Here is a 12500-nt window from a genome sequence, read left to right on the forward strand (position 1 = left end):
ACCTCCACCATTCTGTTTCCATCTCCACCTCTCTCCCTCAGCCTCTTCATCTCCACTCTCCCTCCACCTCCACCACAGCCTCCACCACACTACCACCATCACTATATCGCGATCAAACACCAAAAAAACAAAAAAATAAATAAATTAAAAAGTGTTCTATCACCTCCATCTTCTAGACTGCCTCCACCCTCCCCCTAGATGCTATTAACCCCTTCACCACGAGAGAATCCACTAAGCTGAATAAAATCGTCTGTCTGTAGCAAGAATAAGAGAATATATAAGTAGTTACGAGGCATGACAAGGAATTACAAGGAGTTACAGGAAATTACAAAGAGTTACAAGGCATTACAAGGAGATTCAAGGAATTACAAAGAGTTACAAGGAGCTACAAGGAATTACAAGGAGTTACAAGGCATTACAAGGAATTACAAGGAGTTACAAGGAGCTACAAGGCATTACAAGGAGTTGCAAATAATTATAAGGCATTAGAAGGAGTTACAAGGAATTACAAGGAGTTACAAGGAATTACAAGGAATTACCTCTCTTTCATTTCTTTCATTCAGTTTTTCATTTGCTTCTTTAATTCTTACTTCTCGTAGTTCTCGTCTCATTCACCCCACCCCCCCTTTTTTTTTCTTCATTTTATTTTGCTTTCTTTAATTATTTTTTTTGCTTCTTCCATATTTTCTACGAGTCCTTGTACTTCCATCATTTCTCTCATACTTCCGTCTCAGATTTTTCATTTCCATCTCATTCATTCTCCTTTTCATTCATTTCTGCATCATTCATTCATTCACTCATTTACTTATTTATTTTTTTTATTTTTTTATTTATTGGTGTCATTTATTTTCTTCATCTCTTATTTACCCCTTTTATTTTCTTCTATTCCTACTCCGTGGAGCTTTCGTCTCATTCATTCACCTATTTCTCCATAATTGCTTTTATCTATCTGTATGTCTGTCTATCTATCTATCTATTTATCTGTGTATCTATATTTATTTTATTTATTTATCTTCACCTATTTATAAATGTTTGGATCACTCCCAATTAATTCAGCGTCATTTATAATTAAAGGAGACGAAGGAAAGTGACAGGGAGAGAGAGAGGATTTTTTTTGATGGAGCAAGTGTGAGGAGAGTTGCGTGCGTTTTTGTTTTTATTTGATACAGTGCGAGTGTTGCGTTTGTGTGTGTGTGTGTGTGTGTGTGTGTGTGTGTGTGTGTGTGTGTGTGTGTGTGTGTGTGTGTGTGTGTGCTTTCCTTGATCTCTGTATGCAAGTGTGACAACCTGAGTATAAGCGTTCTTTTTTTCTTTCCTTTTTTTTTCCCCTGCCAGATTGACTTTGAAGAAATATTGCTGCTTAATTCTGAATCCTGAAACTCCCTCTCTTAATAAGTGTTCACGAGAGAGGCTTAAGGCAGTTCATTATCTAATTATTTTGTCTGATTTCCTTTTTTCTTCAGACCTACTCATAAGGAATTAAAATGTTCAGTTCAGGAGTTCATGAGAGCGATGTCATGATGTGAAGCAGTGAAATCTGGGCAGCTTTTCACTTCTGCCGCGCTGAGAGAGAGAGAGAGAGAGAGAGAGAGAGAGAGAGAGAGAGAGAGAGAGAGAGAGAGAGAGAATTTTTATTTTTGTCAAGGTCATTTGTTAGAAAAGCTAATCTTTTTTTTTTTTTTTTTTTTTTATTGTTTTTCTAGATTATGCCGTACCCCATCATTAGGTGGAGATAAATGATGATGGTGATGATGATGATGATGATAGTTCTTTTACTTTTGTGCTCTCTCTGTTGATTTTGGATCCCACCTCAGCCCCGTCTTCAGGTGAGAGTAAGAACTGGGACGATGCTGATGACGATGGCGGTGAAAAGGACGGCGACGACGACGACGATGATGATAATGATGATGATGATGATGAGGAGGAGGAGGAGGAGGAAGAGGGGGATGGATGACCTAACCTTGTCTTCTCTCTTACACCCACAGAGCCAAAAGCAAGAACGGCGGCAGGATCTTACGAGACAAGTTGGAGAAAATAGGGCTTAATCTTCCAGCGGGGCGAAGGAAGGCTGCTAATGTTACTCTGCTCACCTCTCTTGTGGAAGGTAAGGGGAAGCGAGGGGAAGGGGAGATAAGGAGGGGAAAGGGGAGATAAGGAAAGAAATGGAGAGGAAAAGGGAGATAAGGAGAGGAAAGGAGGGGAAACGGAAGGAGGAAGAAAGGTAGGTGAAGGGAAAGGAAAGGAAAGGAGGGTGGAGAAGGAAAATGGGAAAGAAGGTTGTTAATGTAAATTTATTTACCTCGTGGAACTCAAGGGAATGGGAGGAGACGGGAGGGGAGGGAAGGTAGGAAAGGGAAAAGGAAGGTAGTGGAAGGGAAAGAAAGGGAAGGGAGGAGAGGAAATGAAAGGAAAGGAACGCCACTAACTCGGCTAACCTGTCTTGTTGAAGGTAAGAAGAATGAGGAGGAGGGAAGGGAGGGGAGGTGAAAGAAAAATATGACAGAGGAAGGAAGAGAAAAAAGGAAAAGGAAGGGAAAGAAAGCTGCCAGTATTACTTGGCTCACATCTCTCTTTAAAGGTAAGGAGAAGGGAAGGGAAAGGAAGAGAAGAGGAAGACAGACGAGAGTAAGGTGGAGTGAATGTCGTGGTGAAAAGGTAGGACTGGTAGTGGTGGTATGATGGTCAGGTGGAGGATGGTAGTGGAATGAGATGGAGGGGAGGGGGGTAAGTGGTAGTATGGTGGTGGAATGAAGTGGGGTATGGTATTGGACTCAGATGGGGTGTGGTGGTAGAGTGTGGTAAAGTGTGGTAATGATGCAGTGTGGTGGTGGCGTTACTGTGGTAGTGTTGAAGTGGAGTGAGCTGCTGGGGTGAGATGGATGACAGTGGAGTGGAGTAAGTGTGGTTGTCTTGTGAGATGTTGAAATAAGTGTGGTGGAGTGAGGTAGAATTGAACAGAAATGGAATGTGGTGAAATGAATATGGTGATGAAGTGTGGTAATGAAACCGGGTTGTAAATGAAGAGATAAGTGTGGTAGTGGTGCAAGTGTCGTAGTTGTGGAGTGTGGTGATGGTGGTGGTGGTGGTGGTACAGTGGTAAAATAGATATGAGACAAATGTGGTGAGTAGAATATGATGTAGTGCTGTGTTGAATGTGAAGTGGTGGAATAAGTGTGGTAAGGTGATGTGGTGGTGGCGGTGGAATATAGATGATGAATTACGTGTGGTGGAGGAGCAAGTGTGGTAGGGTAGAGTGCGGTGGTAGTGGAATGCGTGTGGTGGAGGAGCAAGCGTGGTGGATTAGTGGTGGTGGTGGTGATGGTGAAATATGGTGTGGTGTAGATGACGAAATACGTGTGGTTGTGGAGTACATAAGTGTGGTGGAACAAGTGTGGTAGTGGTGGTGGTGGAGTACAGATAGCGAAATACGCTTAGTAGTGGAGTATGTAAGTGTGGTAGTAGTAGTGGTGGTGGTGGTGGTGGAGCAAGTGTGGTAGTAGTGGTGGTGGTGGTGGTGGAGCAAGTGTGGTAGTAGTAGTGGTGGTGGTGGTGGAGTGAGGCGGGGCAGGGCAGGGCAAGGGATGGCGTGCCAGAAACAACTCTCCCTGCCCCGGTAATTGCACAGGCCCACCCAACCCAGCCCACCGCACCTGTACCGGTCCACTCCCAGCCGCTTGGGTTCGGTTGGGTTTGCTCGGGTCTACCTGGGAATGTGGCCGGGTTCAGTGGGAGTACGGAAGGTATAGTGGGTCTGTGAGTCGGGTTTGGTCGGGTCTGGGGAGATGTAAGGATTTGTGAGTGGGTTTGGTCGGGTTCGGGGAGATATAAGGGTTTGTGAGCGGGTTTGGTTGGGTTTATAGAGATACAAGAGGCCTAACGTGCAAAATAAATCGCTGTGAAAAAGGTGCTAATGAAGGATCTAAGCCCTGGGTCCGTATTCTCGTAGGGTAAGGAGGTTCCCTGGCACCTTTTCCTTAGCGATTTATTAACCATACTGCACTATTAGTTTTCCCCTTCTAGCGATTTATTTCCCTTAGCGAATTATTTCCCCTTAGCGATTTATTTCCATCAGCGAATTATTTCCCTTAGTGATTTATTTCCATTAGCGAATTATTTCCCTTAGCGATTTATTTCCCTTAGCGATTTATTTACCATGCTGCACTGTTGGTTTTTCCTTTTATTTTTATTTACTGCATTCTAACAAAGATATAATTTGCATATATAACATTAAAGAAAATGGTAACGTGCCGAGGTCAAAAATAAGTCGGTAAAGAGAAGGTGTTAGGGAGCTTCCTAGGCCGACCAGAATACAGGCCCTTAAGAATACAGTAGGTGTCATGCAGTAGGTGTTATACAGAAGGTGTCATACAGTAGGTGTCATACAATAGATGCCATACAGTAGGTGTCATACAGTAGGTTAAACATGAGTCTCCTTGGTTACTAGTCAAATAGGTCCTCTAGTCTACACTAGATAATCAAACTGAAAGGGTTTAGGGATCTTTACCATTTTGGAGTAAACACCGTATAGGACAGGATATGGCAGTAGGCGGATTAACCCCTTCAGTCCGGTGATACAGTTTCTAATCTTTTTACCTCCAGACGATTTTATAAAGCTGACAAATCTGGTAATGAAGGGGTTAATTAAGGCTGTATCGAACCCCTCCAGTTGTTAAAATCGTGAGCTAAGCATAATCGTCTGAAGATAACAAGAATTAGCTGAAAAAATCGTCATCGGTGTGAAAGGGAGGAAAATGCGCCTAGGATGAGCTTCCCGTAACAGCGATGGGGGATGATGAGAGGGATACAGTCACTACCAAAAGTCCTATCGCGTCAAGGAATGGAAATAAACCTACTCTTAATTTCCCGTGATACGTAAAAGAAAGTACAGTCACCATCAAAAGTCCTGTCGCTTTTCCTGATTTTCCCTGATGTCGCTGATCTGTAGGGAAAATAGCCATTGGTGTAGGTCGCTGTGGATTCACCTCACTGATTTTCATAGTCCTTTTCTTGTCCTTCCTGGAAAAATACTCAGCAGTTCACCTCTTTCCCCGTCCGTCCTGGAAAAACTCACAAGCAAGTCACTCGTTTACTTGTCCGTCCTGGAAAAAAAAAAAAAACGCAAAATCTGGTCACTTCCTTTCCTCTCTGTCCTGGAAAAAATTCAGAGACTCGCCTCTTTCCCTGTCTGTCCTGGAAAAAAACACAAAAACTGGTCACTCCTTTCCCTGTCCGTCCTGGAACGCAAAAACTGGTCACTCCTTTCCTTGTCTGTCCTGGATAAAACAAAGACTTATTACTCTCCCTGCCAAGTCCTTCCTGCAGAAACAATCTTACAACTATATTCTCTTGGGCTTAGGCAGTTTTCTAGTATAGTCAGAAAGGAAGGTAGATTTAACTAGTTACCAAGGAGACTCATTTCGAACCTAGAAAAGATCCCTAAGCCTTTTGAGCTTGGCTGATGGCCGAGTGTAGTTAGATTTTTTTTTTTTTTTTTACTGAATGGAGGAAGGGAAAAAAAGGAAATAAAAAAATAAGTAACCAAGGAGACTCATTACGACCTGATAAAAATTCATTGAGTTTCGTGTAATCTCAACATGGTATTTAATTTGTTGGAATTGTCCAGTTCCCTCAATTGAAAACACCAACTATAGTCCTTTCACACTAACTTGGCCTAGATTTTCGTCCTCTAGCAACTTATTTCACGTATAGGCAAAATAAGGCACTACTAATTCTACATCTTTCTCATAAATACTTCTTCGTGACTAGTACAATATTTAAGTCAGCGTATCGTTACAACTCAGCATTCAAGATGGAGAGGGAGGCAATTTTAGGCCAGCTTAGAGTAAAACGAGTATTTACACATTACCATTCACTTGTACATTTTCTTTTCCTTTTTCACGGCTTTGTAATATCGACACAGATTAAACAGTTAGGAAACAAAAGACTGTTATTAACGCGTCTCATGCAGAAGTAAACCACTCTTTTCACCTTAACTTGGTCCAGTGTTTTGTCTTTTTGCGGCGTATTTCTCATAGCCTAGTAGCAAAAAAAAAAAAAAAAAAAAAAAAGGAAGAAAGAAAGAAGAGAAAGAAAAAGAACGAGGAGGAGGAGGGGAAGAAAAAAGATAAAAAGAGAAAAGCAGTCTTACGGCTCTACATCCTTTTCAAAGCACTTCTTCGTGACTAGCACCATATTCTGTCATTAATCTCTTGCCACAACTGGACATTACGATGGAGAGACGCAAATTTTAGGCCAAGCTAGAGTAACCCGAGTATAGCAAGGAAGATGTGCTAAGAAAAATAAAGATCTTGGTCACGAGAGAAAGATTATTGTAAGTTATGTTGTGAATCTGAAGGCGGTGCACGAACGGAAGGAAGGGCGTGCACGTGTGGGCGGATCCAGAAGCCAGTTCGTGCGGTGGGCGGGGTGGGCGTGCGGGGGACGGGTCATGCAGGCAAGCAGAAGGGGAAGCCGAGAGAGGACCATCTTGCCTTCTTTCTAAAACACTCTTTCTGCTTTGAGGACATTAATTTTACGTTTATTTTTCTCCTGTGTGTGTGTGTGTGTGTGTGTGTGTGTGTAGAATTCATGTGATAAATGAGTTGACTTTCACTACGAGGACGCATTTCTGATTTCATTCGTGCTATTCAGGCTAGAGAGAATGTTCGAAGTAGGATAATTAAAAAATAATAATTAACTTCAGTGAATTGAAAACCAAAATGAGAGTTTCTTAAGCTGAATAAAATCGTCTGAAGAGAGGTCAATGTACTGAAGAGGAAATGGGGACTACTTTTAACCTCCTAAACTGAGCGAAATCGTCTGGAAAAGATCTAAACATGATGAGAAAAGGCGCCATAAGGGTATAAGTTTAACTGGTCATATTTAAGTCGCCTCAAAATTAGCGATCACACCTAAACTGAACGAAATCATCTGGTCATACTCCAAATGTAATGAAAAACGCCATTGTAAGCGTGTGTATTAAATTGGTTGTATTTTCCCGGGTAAAAGTCGTGTAAATAACCCACCCACAGACGGGTTGCGTAAGCGTACATATAACAACGCTTGCAAAACAAAATAATGCTGCTTACACACACACACACACACACACACACACACACACACACACACACACACACACACACACACTTCAGATTACATGCTAGTTTTGCCGGCAGAGCTCTGATGATGATGATGATGATGATGATGATGATGATGTGTGTGTGTGTGTGTGTGTGTGTGTGTGTGTATACACTAGGATAATGTTCAGTACTCGCCTCTCTCCAGCACACACACACACACACACACACACACACACACACACACACACACACACACACACACACACAATAAACAGAGGTAGAGGAGGGTCAAGTAGAGTGGGCAAGTACTCTCATATAGCGGATATGAAACTGTCCATACCGTGTAAATCCCCTGTAATGCTGACACCACACCGACTCTCTCTCTCTCTCTCTCTCTCTCACACACACACACACACACACACACACACACACACACAGGATGCAGTACCATATTTGTGCGTGTAATACAACCACTCCCTCCTGTTGACGACTTTTTCCTTATTTTCTCGCCTTCTCTGGGACTCTGAAATAAGAAAAGCGAGATCCATCCTAGCCCATTTAATTATCCTGCAGACCAATTTAGACCTCCGTAGATTTTTTTTTTTAGACGTGATTTTGACTTTAATGGAGCGAAATCCCACTTCTTTTCGAAAACTGTTGCTCTTTTTGACGACGTAGAGTCAGATGCAAAACTTGTCCTTCCTCTGCTTCCTCTGTCTTTCATTTTTCATCTCTAGAGCTGTCTTCATTAGTCTGTCTTCCTAATTACCTCTCACCCCCCCCTTGTCTTTAATCTTAGTGTATCTTGGCATTTCCTTACGAGTGGATCTTGATTTTGACTTTCTTTTGTTTAGTCTTACCGGAAACGAACATCATTTTTGAGTTTGAGTCTTTGGTTTTTTGTTCATTTATTTATTTAGTTCGTTATCGTTATTTATTTATTTATTTATTTGTGCTTAAGAATTCCACTGTTTTAAGACCGTGTAAAGTAACTGTTGACCGCAATTGTTCGTATGAAAGACACCCTGGGGTAGTAATATGTTGCACTCAATTGAAGCTTTGGTGTCTTTATAACTGTTTCCGTCCTGTAGCGTATTTTTGTAGCGTTTTTTTTTTTTTAAATCTTCGGGCGATTTTTTTTATATTAGCATAAAATTTTCAGACGTCGTGGATGGGGGAGTTAAATATAGCCTTCAATATTTCCTTTATTGTCAGACATCTCCATTTAGCAGAATCAAACCAAGAATAAAATAAAAGAACGCATTAACTCCTTTACTACAAGACCTCTCCTCTAAGCTGAGTTAAACTATCTGTCTGTCTATCTATCTATCTATAGCCAGGCGCCTTAATCCCGTAAGGGGTGGCCGCAGACAAATCGCCTCCATATCGCCCTGTCCCTTGCCATTACTCTGACCTTCCCCCAACTCCACCCTCCTCTCTCATATACCTCTCCACCCCAGCTCTCCATCTCTTCCTCGGTCTCCCCCTCCATCTCACTTACATACACCCTCCTAGTTAGTCTCTCACTCCCCATCCCCCCCAACTTACATCCCCTTCTCTCATATACCTCTCAATTCCATCCCTTCATCTCATCCTTGGACTTCCCTTCCCTCTCCCTCTCTCCACCTCTCTCACATACACTCTCCTCGTTAGTCTCTCACTCTCCATCCCCCAACTTACACACCCTCTCTCATATACCTCCCAACTCCATCCCTCCATGTCACCCTCGGTCTTCCCCGTGGTCTCCCCATCCCTCTCCCCCCTTCCACCCCACTCATAGACACTCTCCTCGTTAATCTTTCACTCTCCATCCCCCCAACTTACAACCCTATGTACCTCTCAACTCCATCCCCCCATCTCATCCACTGTCTCCCCCTTCCTTCCCCCCCCCCATGCACCCTCCTCGTTAGTCTCTCACTTCATCCTCTCCACAGAGTTAATGCAGTAAAGAAATGTGTCGTAGTAGTAAAGGGGTAAATCAGGTGTTAAATAAATCAATGTTCATTTGTTTGGGAGAGAGAGAGAGAGAGAGAGAGAGAGAGAGAGAGAGAGAGGAGGCAGTGTTGAGTGTTCGCATTGTCACTAATTAATTTCCAGTCTGCCTCTCGTCACGTATAAAAAACGAAAAAAAGAAAAACAGGACTTCCATTTCGTGTTTTAACCCTACCAATATGATGATGGATTTCTCTCTCTCTCTCTCTCACTTCATTTTGTCCATTTTAATCCCTTCAGTGTGATGATGGATTTTTTCTTTTATTTTCCCTACGCCCGCACGATTTTCTTGTAGCTTAACACCTTCGTTTCAGTTACTTATTCTTGTGTGTGTGTGTGTGTGTGTGTGTGTGTGTGTGTGTGTGTGTGTTTCTTCATATACAGTCCGATGGCTCTTCTTTTCCTCTTAGTTAAGCTACTGCCGGACGATTTTACTCAGCTGTAGGAGAGGAAGGACTAACCAAGGCTACATCTAACCCCTGCCCTTCAAAAAAAAAAAAAAAAAAAAAAAAAAAAACTGTGCTTAATAAAATCGTCTGGAGATAGCAAGAAATAAAAATACGGTATTGTTTTTGAAGTGGTTAATCTTTGCAGTGTAATTATTTTTTTATTCCTGCTTCAGACGATTTTATGCAGGTTTATTAAGGATTGAAGAGAGAGAGAGAGAGAGAGAGAGAGAGAGTTTTCCTAGTCAAAATAAAATCGACTGAGATTAACCAAAATAAATTACAGAGCTATACTGGTTTTACTTTAACTTGGCCTAAAATTGCCATCTCTCCATCGTGAATGCTGAGTTGTAACGATAAATTAACACAAGAATGTGATGCTAGTCGCAAAGATGTTCTATGGAAAGGATGTAGGGCCATAGCATCATCTTTTTCTACGACAGAGCTACGTGAAATACGCAGCAAAAGGATGAAAATCTGGGCCAGGTTAAAGTGAAGGAGTAGCCAGCCGTTTAATCACAGGCTCTTAGAAATGAAGTGCTTTTGTGTAATGGCAAATATTCTCGTTAACACTTCGTTGATCTCAGAATAACGAGAGATTGCTACAAGCCCTCGCCTCAGCTCAGTGAAGTGGTTGCTAAGAATAAGGTCATGTCGTTGATTTAGCTACTTAACGCTGGTGTGTTGATGCGTTTCTTCAGCGGTGACTGTCATTAACGTATGCTTGTCCTAATTTTGCAGTGCCAGTAAATGTTCATCTCGTATACTTGTTTTTGCACTGCTAGAAACTGTTTACATAGGAGAAACGAAGCGCTTTTTTTTTTTTACACACTGCCAGGAACTATTTACATCAGAGAATCGAAACGCAATATCAGTGTGGGGTATATAAAATTCTAGACACCTGGTGGCCTAGTGAAATAAGATGCCCCAACCTGATGTGGCCCATAATGATTTAAATCCAAGGGAGAGGTTTTTTTTTTTTTTCTTTTTTTTTTTTTTTTTTTTCCATAATACCACGCAGGGACAAGCAACTGGTCGCTTGCTTTCAGTGTTTGGCCTGAATAACTTAGTCCCAGGCCAGTGTCGCTCATTTCAGTGGTTTCATAAATAATCCCACGAAACAGTATGCCTTAAGAGTCGCCTCATTTTAAGCACCCCCTCATTCCAGAAGCTTTCCAAGCCACATCTTCAAAGCTTTCCAACTCCAGGAGAAACGTCCAAGTTATTCCCTTATTTTCAAAAACTTCACAGCACCACGGAAAAACGTCCCTCAGTGTCCCCTCATTTCAGAAACTCCCAAAGCCTTATTTTAAGAGCTTCCCAACTCGAGGAGAAAGTGTCCAAAGTATCCCGCCATTTCAAAAGCTTCTTAAAACCACGAGAAAACGTCCCACAGTAAGTGTCCCCTCATTTCAAAAGCGGAACAAGAACCGAGTGACCGAGTGATCACCCCAAAAACAACTTTCTACATGCCATTGGTTGCGAAGCCTTTTACCTGGCGTGTTGCGGCGACTGTGAGGGCCCCGGGTGCTCATGCCTGGGCCACTCAGCGCTAGCCAGCCGGGGTTATATTAGAGTTCCTTCACCTTAACGCGGCTCTGATTCTCGTCCTTCTGGAGCATGTTTCACGTAGCTCTGTGGCGAGAAGTGACGATGCTGCTGCTCTACATCCTTCCCTTAGTACTTCATCGTAAACAGCACCATATTCTAAAGTTATTCCATTGCCACACCTCAGCATTTCAAGATGAAGAAACGGCAGCAATTCTAGGCCGAGTCAGAGCAAAACGAGTGTAGTGAGGCGGGGTTATATTAGACTGGAACAAGGAAGGGAAACAGTGGTGGCGGGGTAGCTAGAGGGGCGCCCGCCGGCCACCTCGCCTCCCCACAAACACTCAGCCAGTTTCCAGTTTCGTCAGGCCACATACCTTTGGTGTTTTTTCCTTATCATTTAGCCCTTGCTTTGAGTTTTATGCTTCTTCTTTTTACCTGTTTTAAGTCGCAAACAGATTACTCTTTATTCAGCTTAGGAACGGTACCTTTCCTCCCCACAAACATTCACTCAGTTTCAAATCTCGTTAGGATGTTTTTTCCTTATCAGTTAGCCCTTACTTTGTGTTTTATGCTTTTTTTGTACCCATTTTAATTTAGCAAACATGATTTTTTATTCAACATAGCCACCTTGCCTCTCCACAAACATTCACCAGTTTCAAATCTCGTCAGGGTGTATGGCGTTGGTGTTTTTCCCTGTCAGTTAGCCCTTCCTGTGTGTTTCATGCTTGTTTTAATTGTTTGCATCGGTGTCTGTTTAATCCATTACGTTTTCCTTCGCTTTTGTTTTAAGGGATGACACTGAACCATATTCTACTATACTGTAGGTGGCAAAAATTTCGTAAGATCTATTCCTTGGCGATTTTTTTTTTTCGTATTTTCTTGTATGTTATTCAGTATCCTTTTAATATTACAGTTTTTAATTTTTTTACCAACACCATAAAAGAAGATACTGAGGTGTAATGTGCAGAATAGATTGCAAAGGAAGAGGAGTTACGAATGCAAGCCATTTAAAATATGACCCTTAATTTGCTGCCTTCGAATCCTGCCTGATACAGACACTATCAAAACAGTGACAGCAAAGAGACAGGCAGAACCCCAACATCTGATAGTCATTTCTGGGAGAGTCAACCTTTTATTTACACTGAATAACCACGTAGCAGAGTCTATTAACGAGCTAGGTAACGTTAACGATTCGAACCCTCTGCTTTCATAATTTTCATAGTGTGTTTCAGACTACGCTGTGTTGCAGTAAAGATAATAAATCGCTAAGATAAAGGAGCCCACGAAGCCTAGAATGCGTCTTACAAAATGGCCCTTCCTCTCTCTAGGTTTTTAAAATATGGCTAATTATTCACCAAGTTTATGCAGGGAGAAATTTAGAATACCCACCTATCTAGTTTTAAAAATAATCCAAATATCACATACTCCCTCC

The 12500-nt window shown here is 42.0% G+C and overlaps 1 protein-coding gene across 1 annotated transcript in view; it reads left to right on the forward strand.

Moving 5' to 3' along the window:
* Positions 1-12500, forward strand: part of LOC145408939 (transcription factor AP-2-epsilon-like) — a 289633-nt gene that overhangs the window by 267798 nt on the left and 9335 nt on the right. The window contains exon 8 of the mRNA XM_080279520.1: positions 1986-2104. Coding sequence (XP_080135646.1) covers positions 1986-2104 — 119 coding nt within the window. The remainder of the gene's footprint in view (positions 1-1985; positions 2105-12500) is intronic.

This window comes from Coenobita brevimanus, chromosome 79 (genome assembly GCF_032717465.1).
Source record: "Coenobita brevimanus isolate Jiangsu-jjx chromosome 79, ASM3271746v2, whole genome shotgun sequence".
Taxonomy (NCBI): Eukaryota; Metazoa; Arthropoda; class Malacostraca; order Decapoda; family Coenobitidae; genus Coenobita; species Coenobita brevimanus.